Source organism: Stomoxys calcitrans, chromosome 2, assembly GCF_963082655.1.
Source record: "Stomoxys calcitrans chromosome 2, idStoCalc2.1, whole genome shotgun sequence".
Classification (NCBI taxonomy): Eukaryota; Metazoa; Arthropoda; class Insecta; order Diptera; family Muscidae; genus Stomoxys; species Stomoxys calcitrans.
This window is the reverse complement of record NC_081553.1, coordinates 163,061,411-163,086,253: the sequence shown is the minus strand read 5'-3', so window position 1 is coordinate 163,086,253 and position 24,843 is coordinate 163,061,411. Positions and strand designations below refer to the sequence as shown.

The window sequence follows — 24,843 nt, the reverse complement described above, 5'->3', positions numbered from 1 at the left end:
AGTTGTAACGAACCACCACATGGGCTCTACTTCCTCTGGGAGTGGCTTTCTCCTTGCCCGGCCATGCTCAGTCTTAGCGCAGTTCTGTCCCTTCAGAAGTAGACTCGGTTTCGCAAACATTAAAAGTAAAACGAGTCTGCATACTACTTTGAATGCATGGAATCTATGTTGAAATATAGTCAGATTTTATTTGTGCATGCCTATGGATATATTGAATAGAACCTTTTAAGATTTTCTTAGGGTAGGACCTAAATTGTGGCTTCTACAGCCTTAAGAGGGCTATAGAATGTGACATTCCGAAATGTGTGCAAAATTTCATAAAAATCGGTTTAGATTTAGACATAGCTAACATACATCTTCTATCTGAACTGATTTTTGTGAAATTTTGCACACATATCGGAATGTCACAAAATACATCCCATGCAAAATTTCGGACTAAAACTGTGGCTTCTATGGCCTTCAAAGGCCATATCGGGTGGAATATATATATAGGAGCGACAGCGAAATCTGTACCGTTTTTATAAAATTCTGCACATGCATTGGGACGTAAATTAAAACATTTCGTGCAAAATTTTCTAAAGGTCGAACCAAAATTGTGGCTTCTACAGCTTTAATAGGCCATATCGGATGAAAGATATATATGGGAGCCAAGGACGTAGCCATGGGAGGGGGGCTCCCGCACGAAATGATTTATATATATATATATATATATATATATATATATATATATATATATATATATATATATATATATATATATATATATATATATATATATATATCATATATATATATATATATATATATGTATATATATATATATATATATATATATATATATATATATATATATATATATTTATATATATATATATATATATATATATATATATATATATATATATATATATATATATATATATATAAATCATTTCGTGCGGGAGCCCCCCTCCCATGGCTACGTCCTTGGCTCCCATATATATCTTTCATCCCATATATATCTTTCATCCGATATATATTATTATTATATATATATATATAAATATATATAACAAAACAAAACAAAACAAAACATTGGCTGAAATTTTGCATGAGCTGTTTGTTATGACTAAAAACAACTGTGCCATGTATGGTCTAAATCTGTCCGTATCCTGAAAAGCTGCCATATAAAGCGTTTTTCTGATTTGACTTCATGAGTCCTAGACGGCGCAGTTCTTATCCAATTTGCATAACACGACAAATTTATATGAAATTGGTATTAAACTTTATTCAAAACATGTTGAAATTTAATTCAGATTTTGCAACTTCTTAAAAATTTCAACTAGATTTTAGGTCACTCGCATAAACCTAAAATAAGGAATTGTGTATACCAAACGGGACAAAAAGTTCTTAAGCGCGAGATCTTGGTCAATTGTACTACCGTTTAGTTTAATTTTTTATTCATTTGGGGTTCACTTTTTTTGAGTGTATATCGAAATATTGTACTATCCGGACTATACTTAGCAGGTATATCCAAGGTCCGAATACAACTCCAATTCATACATGATCGTGCTTCAAAATATTAGAAAGATCTTTATGTTCAAAAAGCCATTTTAGGTCGGAGCGAAGTGCACCGGGCCAGTATTTTCAAAATACGAAAGTGATGGAGAGAATATACATATTTGTCTTCACATTGTTTGAGCTTGGCAGGCGAAACCCCTTTTTAAGTCGAAATTATCTTTTCTTATCTTTACAGTTTGTGAGTGTTAGTAAACAAATGTTTGGCATTGAATTTACAAAAGCGATTAAGAAATATTGAGATTCTAATTTTCCATATTACACGGCATATTGCATACAAATAGTTAATTATATTTTTGTACCAATCAATGCCAATGGGTCGCTACTACTATCCGCTTGGCAGAAATGTTGCACGTGGTAATTTTTTGTGACTTCCACCGCTACATTATTATTCATATTTATGGTTAATAGCAATGCACTCTCTAATACCAATAATTCGTTTTCGTGTCGCACCCAGAGAAATAAGTTTGCTGATATATGCAAACACAGCCAGCCAATTTGAGATTAAAATTTTTAACATTTGAAGGAAATCGCTTAAATTTTGTTAAGTTCTAAACAATAAGAAGAAGGAAATGGAAAGACGTGTTCAGGAGTCAGAGTGAAGTACGGAATTCTACCAAATACTTAAACATCAAAGCGATGGCTTTCATACAGGCAAATCCTACTGAAAAGACAAAGAAGGAAATCTGGCAACAGATACTAATAGTGTGCGTACGATGCTAATAATAATGCAAATAATGCTTTTCTCTCATAAAATGGCCAAGATCTCATAATGGTACCACTTAGGCAAGATCTCATAATGGTACCACCTAGGCAGAACGAGATCCAGATACGAGTAACCGTGCTTAAAAACAGCAATACGTTAGGATCCGATGGGTGGCCAGCTGAATTATTTAAGACTGGAGGCGATACGCTGATAAGGCGTATGCATCAACTGGTATGTGCAATCAAGAAAGCGGACAAGACGTACTGCCAACTACAGTGAAATAAGTCTCAGCTCCATCGCATACCAGCTACTATAGAGAGATTAAAATCTAAAGTCAGCAAATTATTAGGCCGTATCAATGCGGCTGTAGACCTGGTAAATTAACTGTAGATCTGCGAAAGACCCAAATAGGATACACAAAAAACTTTGGAAATCTACTTTTTTGAAAAATTTACTTTTATGTTGCCGGTTGCATAAAATAGGATAAAATAAATATATTTTCATGATTCTCCCCGTGTTTTGTTGAATAAGTGACATAAAATAAAGGTTTGTTTTTTAAATGTGACGTAGTAATTGGGTTTTAGCAGTGAAAACAGCACTACTTGAAAATTTACCTTTTTCAGTATTTTGGCTGCCACAACCTCTTTATGGCTAGGATATGTGGAGATATACCTTAAATTGCTGGAAACATTTCAAGATTTAATTTAAAGTAAAACAAGTAAAAACGCGATGTGGTCCGATTTGGACCGTAAGCCATTCAGCGAAATTGGCTATGGTGGTGGGTATAAAAAGTAACAAGTAAGGGCATGCTAAGTTCGGCCCGGCCGATTCGTATATACCCTCCGCCATGGAATGCATTTGTCGAATTCCTTGCGCGGTATCTCTTTTTAGGCCAATAAAGAATAATGGAAAAGAATTGTTATTCTATTGGAGTTATATCAAGTTGTAGTCCGATTCGGACCATAAATAAATTGAATGTTGAATACCATAGTAGAAGACATTCAGATAAGAATTGCTCCTTATAGGTGTTCAGGAAGCATAATCGGGAGATCGCTTCAGACCATATTGGACATGTATGTTGAATGTCATAGAAGAAGTCGTTTTACAAAATTTCAGTCAAATCGGTTAAGAATTGCACCCTCTATAGGCTTAAGAAGTCAAGATCCCAGATCGGTTTATATGGCAGCTATGTCAGGTTATCGGGAAGTCATAACAAAACACCTCATGCACAATTTCAGCAAAATCGGACAAAAATTGCACACTCTGGCGATCTAAGAACTTAAAATCCCTAATCGGTTTATATAGTAGCAATATAAAAACTAGGACCGATTTGAATAATACTTAACACAATTGTTGAAAGTCATAACAAAACACTTCATGCACAATTTCGGCCAAATCGAATGAGAATTGCGCCCTCTAGTGGCTTAAGAAGTCAAGATCTAAGATCGGCTTATATGGCAGTTATTTAAGGTTGTGAACCGAATTGAACCATACTTAGAATTGGAAGTCATAACAAAACATGTCATGCAAAATATCAGCCAAATCGGATAAGAATTGCACTCTCTAGTGACTCAAGAAGTCAAGATCCAATATCGGTTTATATGGCAGCTATATCAAGTTATGGACCGATTTAAACCATATTTAGCACAGCTGTTAGAAAGTCATTTCATGCAAAATTTCAGCCAAATCGGATGAGAATTGCGCCCTCTAGTGACTCAAGAAGTTAAGATCCAAGATGGGATTATATGTCAGCTATATCAGGTTATAAACGGATTTCAACCATACTTAGCACAGTTGATGGAAGTAATTACAAAACACTTCATGCAAAGTATCAGCCAAATCGGATTAGAATTGACTCAAGAAATCAAGATCCAAGATCAGTTTATATGGCAGCTATACCAAAACATTGACCGATATGGCCCATTTACAATTCGACATGGATATTGCGTGGTCTAATAATTACAAGTCACTCTTCAATTTGGCAGAACAAAATATTGGTATTTTTGGTTGCCATATCCAAATATAGACCGATCTGAACCATATCCGACATGGATGTGAAAAGTCTAACATAAGTCACTGTGTCAAATTTCATCGAAATCGGATTATAAATGTGCCTTTTGTGGGGCCAAGATTTTGAATCAAGAGATCGCTCTTTATAGCGGCTATACCCAAATCGGAACCGATCTGGCCCAAATTGCAGAAAGATGTTGAAGAGTCTAACACAACTCACTGTGCCAAATTTCGACGAAATCGGACAATAATTACGCTTTTATGGGCGCAAAACCTTATATAGAGAGATCGGTCTATATGGCAGCTATATCCAAATCTGGACCTATCAGTAACAAAATGCAGAAAGTTGTTAAAGAGCCTAACACAACTCACTGCCCCAAATTTCGGCGAAATCGGACAATAAATGCTCCTTTTATGGGCCAAAACCTTATATCAAGAGATCGGTCTAAATGGCCGCTATATCCAAATCTGGACCGATCTGAGCCAAATAGAAGAAGAATATTGAAGGGCCTAACACAACTCACTATCTCAAATTTCGGCGAAATCGGACAATAAATGCGACCAAGACCTTAAATCCAGCGATCGGTCTGGGCCAAAATGCAGAAAGTTGCCGAAAAGCCTAACATAACTCACTGTCCCAAATTTCGGCGAAATCGGATATTGCCCATCTTCGAACCTAACCTGCTTATGGTCAAAGATAGAATCTGTGCAAAGTTTCAGCTCAATTTCTCTATTTTTAAAGACTGTGGCGTGATTTCAACAGACAGACGGACGGACATGGCTATATCGTCTTAGATTTTAGTACGAGAATTGCGAAGTCAATATCCCTGATCGGTTTATATGGCAGTTTTATCAGGTTATGGACCGATTTGAACCATACTTTGCACGTTTATTGGAAAAACAGCCAATCGGATAAAAACTGCGCCCTCTAGAGGCTCAAGATGATCCCAGATCGGGTTATATGGCAGCTATTTCAAAACATCGACCGATATGGCCCATTTACAATCTCAACCGATCTACACTAATAAGAAGTATTTGTGCAAAATTTCCAGCGGCTAGCTTTAGAATGTCATGACGATCAAAATTATATATATACACTTTATGGAGCTACAAACGGAATGACATAATTAGTATACCCCCATCCTATGGTGGAGGGTATAAAAATTAGATAACACAAATTCCAAAGAAATTAATTTCGATTGTATCCCAGTGGAAGCAATTTGACATTAATATACGTAAGAATGAGTTTTTTCTCATACTCGTATTATTGACGACCGCTAATGATTAGTTTTGTATTCCTTGTTGGTTAAATGGGTTTAACGTGAGTAACATTTTTGCTTTAACGTACTGTAAGTGCATTTGGGTTTACATGGTGGTGTGTTTACAGCCACGTAAATCCCGAAAGTAATATTAGATTTTCTTTTTACTGACAAATTACGCCTTAGATATAAAGCGTGCTCGTTTCCTTGAGAAAAGTTTTATTAATTGTGCGGAATTGTGCGTTACGGTTGTGCATTGTTTGTCGGCATAATGTCTGTGGCATTTTGGCTTATTTTTGCGTTTCTTATAGCATTCAGTATTCAGTGGTTGTGGTCGCGGAGAAGGTTTTACGCAATGATTTTTAAAATTCCGGGTCCTGTTGGGTTACCCATCTTGGGTGCTGCACTAAAGTTAATGCCTAAAGAAGGTTTGTTAAAGGCTTATTTTGAAACTAATGGAACAATGTTATTATCAAACCCACGAATCATCAAAACTTCATATTAGATTTTGTTTGGTTTAGCGAGGAATTAAAAGAAAAAACCAATAAAATTAAAATGGGATTCTATCATTCACTCTTTAATATGCAATGTGACAATATCTACAAAATTACAGAAAAAATATTTCATTTGTTCTAGGATTAGTCTAATACCAAAGCTCTTTTGAGCAAACGGCTCCTTTTCCCTTTTTAATGTTCTGGAAATGAATCGTTTTCCTCTACAATTTATAAGAGAAACACGACTCGTTTGTCACAAAAACGAGTCGTTCAAAGCATTTGAGCCCGAATAAGTGCCTTAAACCCTGAAAAATGTCAAAAATTAAAAATCAAATTTTTTCCAAAAAAATGTATATGTAGATTAAACAAAATTTTACAGATAAAGCAATAAAAAATAAATCTTAACAAAAGTGCATCATAAAAATCATGTTGGAGTGTGAACAAATGAAATTTCCAAAACAACTCAACTAGTATGAACGGTTGAGCTATTTTTTAAAACGACGTAAGCAAAACGAGTCAATGCAGACATGGCATAAGTTTTTTGTTTTGTCTCCATTTCGAATAGAAAAATGAAATAACAAAAGTCATTTTTAAAAGTTAAGGCAAAATGTGGTGTGCAAAATGCATTGGGCCGGCTACAATGCTTACGATTTCGGCCTTACCATCTTCAAGCTACTCTCTAATTTCTATTTGTTAATTTCAACTTCACCACGTCGAAAATTATTGTATGTAGCTGCAATATGCTCGTATTGAAAGGTTATTCAATGGCTACCGAATATTGACTATATGAGTTTAATTTTTTCTTACAGTGCTCTAAGAAAAAGTTGACCATAAGAGCCACATTTTTTTTTTTTGGAAAGACATTTTTTACCTTTGCTCGGTAATTAGTGAGTAGGCGAAAGCATGTAATCTTTTAGTTACAAAGCAGTCCGACGAGAGCAATGCATTTTGCCTTAACTTTTAAGGTCAGGACATGGCCCCACTAATAAGCGGGGCCAAGCCTTGGCACAGTTCTTGAATACTAACGAAAACCTAATAATACTTAATATTGGTAACACCGCTATCTTTAATAATAGGATTAGGGAGGAGGTATTAGATATGATGATATGTTCGGAAAATCTAATCGATGAGGTTCAGGATTGGTGGATCTCCATGGAACACTCTTTGTCTGACGATCGCTACATTAGGTTTAGAATAGCACGGCCAGCGCTGAATCCGATAAGTTTCCGGACTAAGTTGAAAACCAACTGGAGAAAATTTGGAAGGCTACTCAGATGAAGACTTGGGCAAGATAATTTAGATTGTTCAAGAATAGAAGAGATTAACGAAAATGTCAACAGGATTACCACTGCACTGGTGGTGTCCTTCGAAGATAGTTGTCCTCTCCGGGAAAGGAAGTCAGCCCAAGAAAAACCCTGGATGACCGGGGAGATTCGCAATATTGGGAAAAAGATCCGCAGACTTTTAAACAGAGCACGTCGTAAAAAAGCGGAAGTTTATTGGGATGTAATACACGGCCCAAGGAATACAATAAGATTACCAGAGCGGCAAAACGTGCTTCCTGGAAGCTTTTCTGCGAACAGGTCGATAGCGTTAATGACGCCGCTAAGATAAAAAAGATTCTCTCAGACTATCTGGCGCCTCGTCTGGATAAAATATTCACAGCGTGCCTAGGCATATACTCCGAAAGCCTGGCAGGAGGCAAGGGTGTTGTTTATACCCTTTCGGCCCTCCACCGTTGGGTTGGGTCTACTCAAAACCATTAAACGTATTGTGGACACCATGATAAAGAGTAGGATCCATCCAGCGAACTGTTCAAATACAAACAGCATGGCTATGTCAAGGGAAGGTCGGTGGAGGGCCGAAAGGGTTTTGCATATGGCGTATAACTGGGCTAGACCCAGAGGTCTCAATGTTAACCCAGAGAAAGCTGAAATATGCCTGTTCACGAGGCATATTTCCAGAAGACGAAGGTGGGCGAATTTAACGCACCACGTTTCCTCAATAAGACGATTTCGATATCTGACAAGGTGAAATACTTAGGTGTGATCTTGGACAGGAAACTGAATTGGAAGTGTCACATTCAGGAGCACACTGAGAAGGCTCACAGATGTTGGGCACTATGTAGACGGACCGTAGGCTCGAAATGGGGCCTGAATCTGAGGATAGTCCACTGGCTCTACAGGAGCGTGATTAGTCCAATTCTTACTTACGCCTCAGTAGTTTGGTGGACCCATTGACATACTGATTAACGGTGAGGCAGCCACTGCGGCTATGAGACTTAAGGCGATGGGAGAATGGATTGAGGATGGTAGCAGCTCATATCACCGCGATATAATCGAGGCGACGACAGGAAACCTGGAAGGAAGGGAAGAGGTTTCCGATCGGATACCGGCGATGGACCTTGAAGTCGAGTGCGAGGCACTGCTGCCATCGGCACAGTCTTTGGTTGACGGAACCTTAGTATTGCCATCTGGAAGATCATGTTACACGGATGGATCAAAGCTAGTGGACAGAGTGGGCCTGGGGGTTTACATTGAGAACCCAGGGATCTGTTTTAGACTGCCCGACCATAATTCGGTTCTGCAGGCGGAGATCCGGGCGATCACGGAATGCGTGAGTTGGTGTGGTGCTAACGCGAGGACGTCGAGTGTGAACATCTTTACCGACAGTAAAATTGCCATAAGAGCAATAACAACCAGGACGGTGAGGTCATGAACTGTCTTGCAGTGCAAGAAGGAGATTAACGCCTTCTCTGAGGATGGGAAAATCCGCATCGTTTGGGTGGCCATAACGGTGTAAGGGGAAATGAAAGGGCAGATGGTTTGGCGGTGAAGGCCAGAGGACTGCCGTCAATAAACTTGGTTAACATGAAGCCTTTCGAGTTGACGCAGTCCGTGTTAAGGGAGGGGGGACGAATGCGCGAAGTCTTATTGGGGGATCCAGATCGTGAGAAGACGAGGCTATTACTGAAAGGAAGCAAGAAGGAGGTCGGTATAGCTATTGGTATCATAACGGGACACATCTGACTACGAGCTCACTTATGTAAAATCGGTGCGGCAAGTGATAGCATGTGTAGGGCATGCGCGGGAAGATGATGGGACGTTGGAGCATTTCTTTTCATTGCCTGACTTTCGCGTCCAACAGATACCGGTACTTAGGTGGATACACAATATCAGACATAAACCAACTTAGGGGAGTGGTATTGAAAACAATTAAGGATTTGGTAGCACGGAATTCCTAACTTAAAATTTTCTTTTTAAAGGTTACTTTATAGGTTTATAGGCATGGGGCGGATTAATATCGGCACCCTCTTTTCAACTCAACCTAACCTAAGGGTTTTTGTTGTTTTGCTTTTCCGAAGTAGTAACTGAACAAACAAAAAACCCATTTTTTTGGAAGAATATGCGAATGCAAATAAAACCAGTAAGGAAAGGCAATAGTCGGGTGGAGCCGAATATATAATACTCTACAATTACAAATTCGAGCAATTGATACATGTATATGGCAGCAATATCTAAATCAGAACCGACTTCTTTCGAACAGATCGTGCGAAATTTTTTTAGCTACGGCCACATAAGTGCAAATCCGGCAATAAATATATATGAGAGCTATATTAGAATCTGAACCAATTGTTACCAAAATCAATAGATTTCGTCTTTAAGCCAAAAAAGACTACAAATACGACCTGTACCTTGATTAGAAGAATACATGGACTTATAGACGGACATGTCTAAATCGTATCAGAAAGTGTTTCCGAGTCGATCGTATACTAACAAAGTGGTCTAACTCTTCTCCTTCTTAGCGTTGCTTACAAATGCACAAGCTTATAATACCCTGTGCCACAGTGGTGGTGTAGAGTATAAAAATGTTGTGACCAAAATAAAAAAGAGCTCGAAAATTTTCTGTATATATAACCAGTAAGGAAAGGTAAAAGTCGGGCGGTACCGACACTATAATACCCTACACCTACCCTATAGGTACAAAGTGGGAGCTATATATAATTCTGAACCAATTTTGATGGACGTCGGCTGATGTTTCCAGATAGGTAATTACAATCACAGTATCAAATTTCGAGCCAGGCAAATATGTTCAAAATGTAATAAGTACGGTTGACAAATGACAGCAAATTACCCCAAAATCGGACGAACATATAGATGGGAGCTACATCTAAACCAAAATCGATTTTGACCAAACTTCTTAGATATCGTGGTAGTCATCGAGGAAAGCGTTGCGCAAAATTTTGGCGAGAATGGTCAATAAATGCGCCGCAGTGGCTTTATAAGTGAATATTGGAAGATATATATATATATGTATATATACATATACTAGCTGAACCGGGCCCGCTCCGCTGCGCCTTCTTTTACTTTATATGGAGCAAAATTTTCCTTTGAATATTTATTTTTGACAATTAAAGAGCTTTTACTGAAATACCATGCTACGAAAATAGTATATCGATTGACTAACAGTTTTACAATATATGTGCTTTTATCTGAATCCCATTTGATCCTTATTGGTCTACGAATTTAAGTTTGGATATAAGGTGTACCTCATTCTTAAAATACTTTATTTCAGCCCGATATTCTCATGATGTCTGATTTAGTGGTGTCTTCGGGGGTGAGGTGGTCTCCCAGACACTTGACCGTGAAAAAATATCAGCATTGTGCTCTTCTCTCAAATACAATTTATTTAAACCCCATATTGCCATTGGTTTAAGGGGAGTTTACACAATGAGGCGTCCCCCAAACACATGGCCCCAAAATTGGTTATCAAATTCGTTTTCGAATCTCAAATACCTTTCATTTGAGTCACATATTGGCATGGTCGAAAAATGTTTAGCCGTTGGGGGGTATTTTGGGAAAGGGGTGATGGCCTAAACAACACGGTTCTAAATTTGGATATCAAATTTGTTTTCTACTCCCAAATACCTTTATTTGAGTGCCATATTGCGATGGTCGGTAAAAAATTGCTGTTTGTGGAGTATTTTGGGAAAGGGGTTGACCCCCAGAAAATTGGTGCCGAAAGTGGGTATCAATTTTTGCTCTACCCCCAATACCTTTCATTTAAGCTCCACATTGACATGGTCAGTAAATATGCCTCATTTAGGGCTGCAATGCATTCTTTCTTCTGTCAGTTATCAGCTGTTACTTTTAGCTTGCCCTAAAAAAAAGTGCTCGAAATTTTGTTTACATTTGTTTGTTTGGCGTCAATTTTAATATGGGTACCACATGTATTGAAAGAAATTCATTTAACAAACCGAATCAACGCTTGTGATATGCACCTTAAACGCAATGAATTCGATCCGTTTTTAAAACGAATCATAACTGGAAATGAAAAATGGATTGTTTACAATAACGTTAGTCGAAAACGATCATGGTCCAAGCATGGTGAACCAGCTCAAACCACTTCAAAGGCTGATATCCCCCAAAAGAAGGTCATGCTGTCTGTTTGGTGGGATTGGAAGGGTGTGGTATATTTTGGGCTGATTCTAAGGAACCAAACGATTAATTCGGATGTTTACTGGCAACAATTGGACAAATTGAATACAGCCATCAAGGAGAAGCGACCAGAATTGGTCAATCGTAAAGGTGTCATATTCCACGAGGACAACGCTAGATCGCACACACCTTTGCTCACTCGCCAAAAACTGAGTGAGCTTGGCTGGGAACTTTTGATGCAACCACCATATAGCCCTGACCTTGCACCATCAGACTACCATTTATTTCGATCTTTGCAGAACTCCTTAAATGGTAAAACTTTCGGCAATGATGAGGCTATAAAATCGCACTTGGTTCAGTTTTTTGCAGATAGGGGCCAGAAGTTCTATGAGCGTGGAATACTAAATTTGCCAGGAAGATGGCTAAAGGTTATCGAACAAAATGGCAATTATATATTTGATTAAAGTTCATTCTAAGTTTTATTAAAAATGCATTTACTTTCTTTTAAAAAATCCGCAATTACTTTTTAGGCAACCCAATATATATCATTTATTTAAACCCCATATTGCCATTGGCCTCAAAAATGGATATCAAATTCGTTTTCTAGTCTCATTTAAATTCCTTATTGCAAAAGTCAGCAAATAAGTCCGGTTTGGGGTATTGGCCCTAAAAACTATGAATATTTAGTTCCACTTTCTTTAAGACCCAAATTGTCTTGGTGAGCAAATACGTCCTATTTGGGGGTTGTTACGGTGGTGGGACGTCCGCTAGACAGTTGGCCCCTAATGTTGATATCAGATACGTGGTCTACTCCCACATACCTTTAATTTGAGCCCCATATTTGCATAGTCGGCAAACATGACCGGCTTGGAGGGGTGTTTTCGGGGATGGGCGGCCACTCAGTGAGTTGGCCTTGAAAATATATATCGGATTCGTTTTCCACTTTAAAAACCCTCTTATTTGAGCCTCATATTGCAATAGTTAAAAAATACTTACTATTTGAGTGGTGTTGTGGGGAAGGGGTGGCCCCATAGACACTTTTTCCCGAATATTGATATCATGCATTAATTCCAAAGACCGTTCAATTGATCCCCATATTGCTATGGTCGTAAATTTGTCCCCTTTGGGGGATATTTTTGGAGAGAGGCGGCCCCCAAACACTTGGTCCAATATTTGGATATCAGATTCGTATTCTACACTCAAATACATATTATTTAAGTCCCATATTCCCATGGTCAGTAAGTAAGTCCTGTTTGGGGGGTGTTTTGGGGCAGGGGTGAACTCCAAGTCTGATATCAAAGTGGTCCCACATTTGGATATCATATTCGTTTTCTACTCGCAAATACCTTTCATTTGTAAATATGTCCGATTTAGGGGTGTTTTGAGGGTTGGGGTGGTCCCCCTAACACTTGGTCCGACAAATAGATATCAGATACGTTTTCTTATCCTAAATACCTTTCATTTGAGTCCCATATTGTCGTGATTGGTTTAAATGTATGTTTGGTAGGTTTTAGGGTGGGGCGGCCCCCCACGGTACTCCATCCGAAATTTGGATACCAATTTTTTATTTTTAGGGTACTTTATGAGAGCACACAAAATTTCGCTTAAATCGCACTACCCATCTCCGAGATCTGGCGTTTCTGAAAATTAGGGTAAGGGGGAGGGTCCGCCCCCCCTTCAGATATCAAAAAAATTAGTACCCTATTTTCACCACGGGATCATTATGCGCCATCTGTGAAAATTTCAAGAAAATCGGTTCAGCCGTTTTTTAAGTCTATAAGCTACACACAAACAAACAAACACAAATTGATGTTTATATATTAGAAGAAGAAGATGTCTGCTTTGCTACTACTAACAACGACTGTTGAAGACGGTCGCATAAAATTTTTGTTTGTGTTTTGTTTCTCGTTTAGATGTATCATATCTTGAAAATGCATTTCATTGAAATGCGAAATATCGACACATAAATAATAAAGAAAAGAAAAAGGCCAGAAAGACTTCGAACTTGAACTATACTTATTAAAAAATAATAAATAATAATAAAGATAAAAGAAAAGTCTCCACAGAAATAGTAAACAAAATTGGCACATGCACTCAGTTTTGTACTTTTAGCATAATTTTAGGAAATGGTTTGCTTTTAATACTTTATTAAAGGGCCATTATTTTTATACCCTATACCACTACTGTGTTACAGATACGAATTCTCCACATATGAAAAAATAGCATGCAACTCAATATTTTATTCTCTCTCTATGGCAGCTATTTTAAAAACAATTCATGAACATAGCGAGAGACATGGATCCCTAATGTTCTCCTGGTTAGGAACATATCCTTTCCTGGTGGTAACTGAACCAGATATAGTTCGTGATATACTGACATCACCCGATTGCGTAAATAAAAGCCTGGTATACGAAGCGATTAATAATTGTACCGGAAAAGGTCTTTTTGGATTAGAAGGTTAATAAAAACGCAATTAAAATTTTAAATTTTTGAGAAATAATTTTTTAATTGTAGACCCGCAGTGGAGTATTCATAGAAAGCATTTAAATGCCACATTTAGTCAAAAGGTGTTACTTAGTTTTCTTCCTATATTTAACGAAGAGGCCAACGAATTGTTGCGAACTTTTGATGACAAATACGAGTGCGCAGAAATAATAACCGTACTTCAGAGCTTCGCATTGAAAACAGCAATAAGTAAGTGCAAACCAAGTTGTATGAGTGTATATGAACATATATAATTCGAATGGAATACCTACCAAACAGGAACCACTATGGGATATAACTGTGGCGGCCGAAGTATAGATGGCGATTCAAATCACAAATTGTTGACTAACTACCAATGGTAAGAAAACCATGATTCATATACTATTCAGAATAAATATCGCTATTATTTTCAGCAAAAGATCTGCAATATTTTTGAAATAGGTACTGATACCATTATTCACAAAACTTGTTGTTGCTTTGAGATAGTCTTATTTGACATAGTTCTCTTTTAGAACTGTAAAATAAGCCTATTTTAAGGCATCATTAAGTTAACACGATAAAATGCCCTCACATAATAATTTTCGCTATCATAATAGCAATTATTTGCGTCAACATTTTCAAACTTTTTCATATTAGTTTTAATACCCTCTGCCATAAAGTGGGTATACTAATTTCGTCATTCCGTTTGTAACACATCCAAATATATGTCTGAGAACCAACAAAGTGTATATATTCTTGATCGTCTTGATATTCTAAGTCGATATAGCACTGTCCGTCCGTCCGTCTGTCGAAACTTTCGACAGTTCGGCCGGGCCGAATCTTATATACCCTCCACCATGGATCGCATTTGTCGAGTTCTTTTCCCGGTATCTCTTTTAAGGTTAACATATGATAAAATAAAAGAATTGCTATGATATTGGAGCTTTAATATTAAATTGTAGTCCGATTCGGACCATAATTGAACTGAATGTTAGAGACCATAGTAGAAGTCGCTGTGTAAAATTTCAGCCAATTCGAATAAAAATAGCGCCCTTTAGGGGCTCAAGAAGTAAAATAGGGAGATCGGTTTATATGGGAACTATAGACCGATTCAGATTATAACTCACGCATATGCTGAAGGTCATGAGAGAAGCCGTTGTACAAAATTTCTGCCAAATCTGATGAGAGTTGCGTCCTCTAGAGGCTCAAGAAGTCAAGATCCCAGTTCGGTTTATATGGCAGATTATGTACCGATTTGCGCCATACTTAGTACAGTTATTGGAAGTCATAACAAAACACATCGTATAAAATTTCACCCAAATCGGATGAGAATTGCGCTCTCTATTGGCTCAAGAAGTCAAGATCCAAGATCGGTTTATATCAGCTATACCAGATTATTAACCGATTTGAATCATACTTAAAACAGTTGTTGAAACTGATACCAAAACACTACGTGCAAAATTTCGGTCAAATCGGATGAGAATTGTGCCCTCTAGAAGCTCAAGAAGTCAAGACCCAAGATCGGTTTACATGGCAGCTATATCGAAACATGAACCGATTTAAACCATACTTAGCGCAGTTATTGGAAGTGATAACAAAACACCACACGCAAAATTTCAGTCAAATCGGACGAGAATTGCGTCCTCTTGAGGCTATAGCTGCCATAACACGAGGCATAAATTTGGCTGTGAATATGTGATTAGTTGGAGACTGAATCACACTGTCTCTAGCTTTCCTCTGGTGGATGATAGGCTAGCCACAATCCGCGTAAAAGCAAAATTCTTCAACATCAGCCTTATTTGTGCCCATGCCCCGACGGAAGACAAAGACGAGCAGATCAAGGATATTTTCTACGAGCGCCTAGAGAGGGAATATGACCACTGCCCCGCCCATGATATTAAAATCGTTCTGGGAGAAGAAAGACATTTTTGGTCCAACAGTCGGAAAGTTTAGCCTCCATGAGATAACGTCCAGTAATGGGTTGAGGCTGATAGATTTCGCCGCGGCAAAAAAACATGGTAGTTAGTAGCATCAGATTTCAACATAAAAATATTCACAAAGCCACATGGCTGTCACCCGATCAAAACACGAGAAACCAAATTGATCACGTTGTGATAGATGGAAGGCATTCATCCAGCGTGTTAGATGTACGATCGATCCGTGGAGCGAATATAGATTCGGATCATTACCTCGTCGCACCCGTTTGAACATGGCGAGGAAAGTACGATCTGACACTGCACGGAAGCTGGTCATTGAAAAGCTGCAAACACAACAAATGGCAACGGGATACTCCACTCGACTGACCCAACTGCTTGATGAAAGCACTCCTTGTTCCGATGATATAATGGCGCAGTGGCAAACTATTGCCCACTCGATGGAAAATGCCGCGAAATCCGTACTTGGGTACCGGAAGCCTCCTCCAAACAACCCATGGTACGACCAACAGTGTCGAGATGCTACTGAAGCCAAGAATGCGGCGGAAATATAGAGCAACCCTGCAATCAGTAGCAACGCACCAGATGAAGGAGAGGTATCGGGAGAAAAGGAGAAAGGAGAAACGTCTATTCCGCGAATTGAGATGTACAGGAATCAGAATGAAGTCCGGAAATTCTACAAAAGAATTAAACATCAATCCGATGGCTTTGGTGCAGGCACATCCTCCTGCAGTGACAAAGAAGGAAATCTGGTAACTGATACAGATAATATGCTGAGGATATGGAAAAAAACATTTTACCCAACTGCTTGTGTCCGATGTTGGCGGCGAAGAGGATACCGCAGAACCAATCCCTGATGATGGTATATTGGGTTGCCCAAAAAAGTTGCCCAAAAAAAAGAAGGACAAATCAACACCTACCATCTCTTTCTTGACTACAAAGCCGCCTTCGATACTCCTTTACGTTGAAAGGTATTTCAAGCCATGTCTGAGTTTGTTATCCCTGCAAAATTAATAAGACTCTGCAGGATGACACTTGCTGATACGCGTTCCTCAGTAAGAATAGGAAAGAATCTCTCCGAACCATTTAATATCAAATGAGGTTTCAGACAAGGAGACAGCCTATCGTGTGATCTATTTAATATCCTGCTGGAGAAGATTATACGAGATGAAGATGTGAATATATATGGCACACTAATCAAAAGAGAACACGTGCTACTCGCCTATGCCGACGACATCGATATCATAGGTCGGTCACCGGAAGTAATAACTGCAGCCTTTGAAAGAATCGAAAGAGAGTCAGTTTAAATGGATCTGGCAGTAAATGGAGATAAGACGAAATGGATGGTTTCAACTACCAAAACGCCTTGCACAACCGATCAGATAAAGAAAATTGAGAAAGTTGGGAACCACAACTTTGAGACAGTCAGTAACTTTATCTACGCCGACACCGCCGTAACCGAAACGCATGACACCAGTTTTAAGTTTAAGTGAAGAATAATACTGGCAAACAGATGCTACTTTGCACTAAGTAAGCAGTTTAGAAACAAGTCCACCTCTCGACAGACGAAGATTACACTATACAAGACACTGATACTATCTGTGCTGTTATATGCTTCTGAAGCATGGGTACTTGTGAAAGCAGATGAGGCAGTGCTTGGAGTATTTGAGAGAAAGATTCTTCGTGAAATATATGGACCAGTTTGCGTTAAGGGACAATATAGGCGACGTATGAACCACGAGCTGTATGACGACGATAGCATAGTTACACGCGTCAAAATATAACGGCTGTGTTGGCTAGGTCATGTTGTCAGAATGTATGAAGAAGCTGCAGCAAAGAAGTCTTTTGAAGGCAAACTCGGTGGTACATGCAAACCGGGAAGACCAAAAACCCGATGGAAAGATCAAGTTGTGGGAGACACCTCGAAACTTGGTGTCAGAGATTTTAGAATGAGCGCAGAAGATCGAGGCGCTTGGAACGCTATTCTACGTTCGGTTTATATGGTAGCTATATCTAAACATGGACCGATTTGGCCCATTTACAATCCCAACCGACTTACACTAATAGAAAGTATTTGTGCAAAATTTCAAGCATCTGGCTTTACTTCTTCGAAAGTTAGTGACAGATAGACGGACGGGCATGGCTAGTTCGACTTAAAATAACATGGCTGAAATTTTGCATACCGTGTTCTCTTACGACTTCTTGAGCCCTTACATTCCGCAATTTTTGTCCGATTTGGCTGAAATATTTCACATAGTGTTCTGTTATGATTTCCAACAACTGTGCCAAGTACGGTCCGAATCGGTTTATAACTTGATATTGCTTCCTTATAAACCGATCTCCCAATTTGACTTCTTGAGCCCGATTTTGGACATAGTGTCCGATTTTGGACATAGTGTTTTGTTCTGACTTCCAACAACTGTGCCAAATACGGTCCGAATCGGTATATAACTGATATAGCTTCCATATAAACCTGTCTTTCGGCTATTCTTGTTCGGTGGCAAGAAGGTTTAGTTTTGCTGGTTTGACAGAAGTTTGTTATGTGGAATAAAATTATGCCCTTCAAATAAATTTAGTTTGTATACATTTTTAGTACAATGCATGGTGGTGGGTTCCCAAGATTTGGCCCGGCGAACTTAGCACGCTTTTAATAGTTTTGCTTCAGAATCACGAAAAAGTGTAGCCATTATAGGTTTTTTTTGAAAAATCCATATAATGAACATAAAATCATTATTTTAAAATTTTCAACATTTAAAGACACTCCTATTTCATGCCTGTAACTAATTTTATGATATACAATGTGTTTAAGCTTGGAATTATTTAATAACAATGTTCGTTAAAGTTTAGTAGAAAACATGACGGAGATGGCATTTTCCCCATGGCTGGCCAAAGATTTTCTCAGAAAATTGCTTCGTATCTACGAACCGTACCAAAAGGCCAAGGCAGATATTCAAAAATTCCTAAGAGAGGTGAGCTTGTAATGTGTTTCGTATCTTCTTATATATAACAATTAAAAAGGCATTAAGTTCGGCAGGGCCGAACTTTGGGTACCCACCACCTCGGGTATATATGTAAACCCCCTTTCGTCACAATCCGATGAAAATTGGATAACTTATGCACCCAAATTCGGCACGCACAATGAGTGTTCTTATAAATATAAGTCACTGTTAAATTTTGTATTTAAAATTTCAACAAAATCGGGTAATAAATAAAGCTTTTATGAACTTCATAGCGGTCTATATGTCACCTATATCTAAATACAGTCCTATTTTTGCCATATTAGGATTGGATGGCGGCTGGCCTTAAACTACTCACTGTTTCAAATTTTAGTGAAGTTGGATAAAAAATAATGCTTTTATTGGCTTCAGACCGTTTATTGGTCTATATGGCATCTATATCTAAATATAATCCGACCTCAACCATATATGGGTCAGATGTTGAAAGGCCTGAAACTACTCACTGTTTCAAATCGAAATCGTTTAAAATAACCCACTGTTTAAAATTTCAGCGAAATTGGGCAATAAATAAAGCTTTTATGGGCTTCAGACCCTTTATCGGCAGATCGGTCTATATGGCTGCTATATCGAAATAATCCGATCTGAACCTTATTTAGGTTCAAAGTTGAAAGGCCTAAAACTACTCACTGTTTCAAATTTCAGCGAAATCAGTTAAAAAATAAAGCTTTTATGGGGTTCAGACCCTTTATCGGGAGATCGGTCTAAGTGGCTGCTATATCTAAATATAGTCCGATTTAATCCATACTTAGGTCAGATGTCGGGATGCTTAAAATAACCCACTGTTTCAAATTTCAGCGAAATTGGGCAATAAATAAAGCTTTCATGGGCTTTAGACCTCATATCGGCAGATCGGTCTATATGGCAAAAAATGCAAATGTTGCATATGAACATTCCACTAAGGAACAGGGGCAAACTTCTCATATATCAATGAGTGCAGTCCGATTCTCAAATGAAAGGTATTTGGGTCCACCTTCCCCAAAACACCCCCCTAATAGTACTTATTTACTGAATATGGCAATATGGGGCTTAAATAAAAAGTATTTGAGTGTAGAATACAAATCTGATATCCAGTAGTGGGACCAAGTATTTGGGGGGCCGCCCATCCCCCAAAGAAGAAAAATTTACGGCCATAGCAATGTGCGGCTCAAATGAAAGGTCTTTGGAAGTAAAGCACGAATCCGATATCAATGTTCGCGATAAGTGTCTATGGGACCACATAACACGACCCAAGTAGAAAGTATTGGGTTGTCCAAAAAGTAATTGCGGATTTTTTAAAAGAAAGTAAATGCATTTTTAATAAAGCTTAGAATGAACTTTAATCAAATATACTTTTTTACACTTTTTTTCTAAAGCAAGCTAAAAGTAACAGCTGATAACTGACAGAAGAAAGAATGCAATTACAGAGTCACAAGCTGTGAAAAAATTTGTCAACGCCGACTATATGTAGAATCCGCAATTACTTTTTGGGCAACCCAATATTTGTTGACCATTGCAAATGAGGCTCAAATAAAAGGTATTTTAGAGTAGAACACGAATCTGATATACATTTTCAAAGTCAAATCACTGAATGGCCGCCCCATCCCTCAAACCGGTCATGTTTGCCGACTATGGAAAACTGGAGCTCAAATGAAGGGTATTTGGGAGTAGACCATGAATCTGATATCTTCATTCGGGACCAAATGTCTAGGTGACGTTCCACCATCATAACAACCCCCAAGTAGGACGTATTTGCTCACCAAGACAATTAGGTTCTTCAAGACAGTGGAGCTCGATATTCATAGTTTTTAGGGCGCATACCCCAAACTGGACATATTTGCTGGCTTTTTCAATAATGGGTTTTAGTTTCAGGGGGTCTACCCCTTCCCCAAAATAACCCACAAACAGCAATTTTTTACTGGACATCGCAATATGGGGATCAAATAAAGGTATTTGGGAGTAGAATACGAATTTGGTATCCAAATGTAGGACCATGTATTTAAGGTATCACCCCTTCCACTAAACACCCCCCAAAGGTTAAAAATTTTTCGACCATGCATTAGAAATCGAATACGATAACCAATTTGGGGCCATGTGTTTGAGATGCAGATAAAGGCACTTATATTGTGAAACTATTTGTCAAGCGATATACTCTTCAGAACAGTATTTCACTAAAATCTCTTTGATTGTCGAAAATAAATATTCTAAGGAAAATTTTGTTTCATATAAAGAAAAAAAGGCGCAGCGGAGCTTAACTTATAAAAATTTAAACAAAGAACCAAAAATACTCACTAATTAAACATAAATAATTCTTAATGATTAAGGATTTTGATTGAAACGTCAGGAAGGAAAAGTGATAGACCTATTGTTGAATATTCCGATCGATTTAGAATTACATCCTGATTCGCATAAGCCATGGTCATCTATCAGCTCGTGTATTCATTTGTGGCCAATGTCCAAGTCGCATTTGTTGTATAGCTGGAAAACTTTCGATATTTGCAACATTGGATATTTTCGATATTTCTAATAATAAATTTCGATACTATTGTTCATTTCCTATCACCTATATTTGAAAGGAAAATTAGTGGTCAAAATCAAGAGATCGGTTTATATAGAACCAATTTCAGTGCATAGACCGATTAAACCAATCGGATGAAAATTGCGCCCTCTATAGGATTAATAAATAAAAGCAGGAAATTTTATAAAGACACTACACCAGGTTAAGGACCGATTCGTATGATACTTGAAATACTCAACAAGAAGTACGGTTGAGAAATGTATGCATTTGGAAAATAAACTGGTTATGAAAAAGCGGTATGTGTGCATAATTTCACTTACTTGCACTCACGTGCGAGGAGTATTCATTCATTCACGGTGCGCACGTGATTGGATTTGGATTTTGGTCACGAATCAAGTGACTACCGCGTTACACGATAACTAACGAGCTTTGTTTAACTTTTGGAATTATAAATTGAAAGATTTTTTTTCTCTCGATTTAGTGTGCTCCATTTTTACGAACTCTCTTTTAGATACTTATTTTGTTAGGGAAATAGTTGACCTTTTGTTACTAAGATTATTTTGTTCTAATCTGCATTTATTTTGTTTATGCTTTACTCATATAAGTCTCATTTTATCTATAGCTTATTAACAAAAAATATGTCAGCGATGAGAGTGATTTTCAACCACATGGACCTAAGGTTTTCGTAGACCATGCGATTCAGTTGATGAGAAAGAATATCTTTTCACGGCAGAATGTGGAGGACGAGGTCAATGTTATTGTTATTGGTGTAAGCTTTGAAAAGTGTCTGTTTTCCATTATTCAAATTTTAATTCGCACATGTATTCTTGTTAATTTTTCAGGCGTTTGAGACTACCGCAAACACGATAGGGTTTGCTCTTATCCTGCTAGCGATGTTTCCCGAATACCAACAAAAAGTTTTTGAAGAACTTTTAGCAATTTTTCCCAAGAGAGGTGATTTTGAAGTGACCTACGAAAACGTGCGGGATATGATCTACATGGACATGGTACTGAATGAGTCAATGCGCATCTTCACACCAGTGCCATTAGTTGCCAGACAAAATTCCAAAGACCTGAAACTGTCAAATGGAATAACCCTGCCAGCCGGTATACAAATATGTATAAATATTTTTACTATGCATCGCCGAAAAGATATTTGGGGTTCTCGGGCCAACATCTTTAATCCAGATAACTTCCTACCCTCGAATATGGAGTTAAAACATCCCTACGCGTTTATTCCTTTCACTAAGGGTTTGCGGAATTGCATAGGTATTGTTTAACTCACTTAAACTTTACTAAAAATTAATTCAAACTTTTAATACTTAGGATGGCGATATGGTTTAATATTAGCGAAGGTGGTGTTAGCGAAAATGTTAAGGAATTACATATTTACAACCGATTTTAAATACAAAGATCTAGAGTTCATTGAAGCTGTTGTTCTGAAGTTAGAGCAAGTTCCTGTTCTAAAAATACGCAAGCGAGAATATTAATGAAACCAAGCATTTTTATAATTGTATAGTTATAAGTAAGTCAAATAGTGCGAAGTGGACCGAATCGTATTTACCTTTCATTTGTTAGGTGGAAAAGTTGTACGAACTTTTTCTATATAAGCAAAAATAAACAATAAATAATTGGATGAATATCAAGTAAAAACGCATTCAGTTTCTCTGGGTCGAACTTTTTATACCAAATATCATATCAAATTTTCAGCGACTTCGGATAACAAATGCATTATATATGCCCTTCACCATAGGATGGGGGTATACTAATTTCGTCATTCTGTTTGTAACACCTCGAAATATGCGTCTAAGACCCCATAAAGTATAAATATTCTTGATCGTCGTCACATTTTAAGTCGAACAAGCCATGTCCGTCTGTCCGTCTGTCTGTCGAAAGCCCGCTAACTTTTTACGGAGTAAAGCTACCCGCTTGAAATTTTGGACAAATACTTCTTATAGGTGTAGGTCGGTTGGGATTGTAAATGGGCCAAACCGGTCTATGTTTTGATATAGCTCCCATATAAACCGATCTTGGGTCTTGACTTCTTGAGCCTCTATAGGGCGCAATTCTCCAATTTGACTGAAATTTTGCACGTAGTTTTTTGATATCACTTCCAATAACTGTGCTATAGTCTAAATCGGTTCATACCCTGATATAGCTGCCATATAAACCGATCTTGGGTCTTGATTTCTTGAGCTTTTAGAAGGCGCAATTCTTATCCAATTTGGCTGTAATTTTGGTTCAAATCGGTCCAAAACCTGGTATAGGTGGAATATAAACCGATCTTGGACCTTGACTTCTTGAGCCACTAGAGTTTTAGACGGCGAATTTCTTATCTGATTTGGCTGCAATTTTGCACGTGGTGTTTTCGCATCATTTCCAAAATTTGTGCGTAGTAAGGTCCAAATCGGTAGATAACCTGGAATAGGTGCCATATAAACCGATCTTGGATCTTGACTTCTTGAGCCGCTAGAGAGAGCAATTCTCATCCGATATAGCACAAATTTTGTACAACGGCTTCTTCCAATCACTGTCCCAAATTTCAGCAAGATCGGATAATAAATGTGGCTTTTATGGGCCTAAGACCCTAAATCGGAGGATTGGTCTATATGGCAGCTATATCCAAATCTGAACCGATCTGGGCCAAATTAACGAAGGATTTCGAAGGGCCGAACACAACTTACTGTCCCAAATTTCAGCAAAATCGGATAATAAATGTGGCTTTTATGGCCCTAAATCCCTAAATCGGAGGATCGGTCTATATGGCAGCTATATCCAAATCAGAATCGATCTGGGCCAAATTAACGAAGGATATCGTAGGGCCTAACACAACTTTCTGCCCCAAATTTCAGCAAAATCTGATAATAAATGTGGCTTTTATGGGCCTAAGACCCTAAATCGGCGGATCGTTCTATATGGGGGCTATATCAAGATATAGTACGATATAGCCCATCTTCGAACTTAACGTGTTTATGGACAAAAAAAAGAATCTGTGCAAAGTTTCAGCTCAATGTCTCTATTTTTAAAGACTGTAGCGTATTTTCAACAGATAGACGGACGGACGTGGTTAGGTCATCTTAGATTTTTACGCTGATCAAGAATATATATACTTTATAGGGTCGGAAATGAATATTTCGATGTGTTGCAAACGGAATGACAAAATGAATATACCCCCATCCTTCGGGTATTGGTGGGTATTAAAATGGTGGTGGGTATTAAAATGGTGGTGGGTATAAAAATGTAATCTCACCACCGGGTGTAGTGTTCATTTGAAATGGAGTTGCCTTCAGAGAGTGCAAAAATGTTGCATGTCTTTGACCATGTCAAGTTTCCGGTGGAGATGGCAGCATTTTAAAACAGCTGCTATTATTTCAAACGCACCTACACCCAAATAGTGTAGTACACTGAATGGAATGTATGTTCGTGATCGCCTACATTTAGATAAACTTCACATGTGAAACAGCTGATTGT

At 38.1% G+C, this 24,843-nt stretch overlaps 1 protein-coding gene across 2 annotated transcripts; it reads left to right on the top strand.

Moving 5' to 3' along the window:
• Nucleotides 1–5,556: 5,556 nt before the first annotated feature.
• Nucleotides 5,557–23,019, top strand: LOC106086856 (probable cytochrome P450 313a4). 2 transcript variants are annotated; one of them, XM_059362830.1, is made up of 8 exons: nucleotides 5,557–5,594; nucleotides 13,724–13,921; nucleotides 13,979–14,158; nucleotides 14,228–14,306; nucleotides 18,704–18,830; nucleotides 21,995–22,141; nucleotides 22,215–22,641; nucleotides 22,699–23,019. In XM_059362830.1, exons 2-8 carry the CDS (start codon nucleotides 13,771–13,773, stop codon nucleotides 22,860–22,862), a joined length of 1,275 nt encoding a protein of 424 aa, XP_059218813.1. In that variant the 5' UTR covers nucleotides 5,557–5,594; nucleotides 13,724–13,770; the 3' UTR covers nucleotides 22,863–23,019. The 2 variants fall into 2 exon arrangements, with proteins under 2 accessions (XP_059218813.1, XP_013107123.2); XM_013251669.2 differs by lacking the exon at nucleotides 5,557–5,594 and adding an exon at nucleotides 5,624–5,960.
• Nucleotides 23,020–24,843: the final 1,824 nt, after the last annotated feature.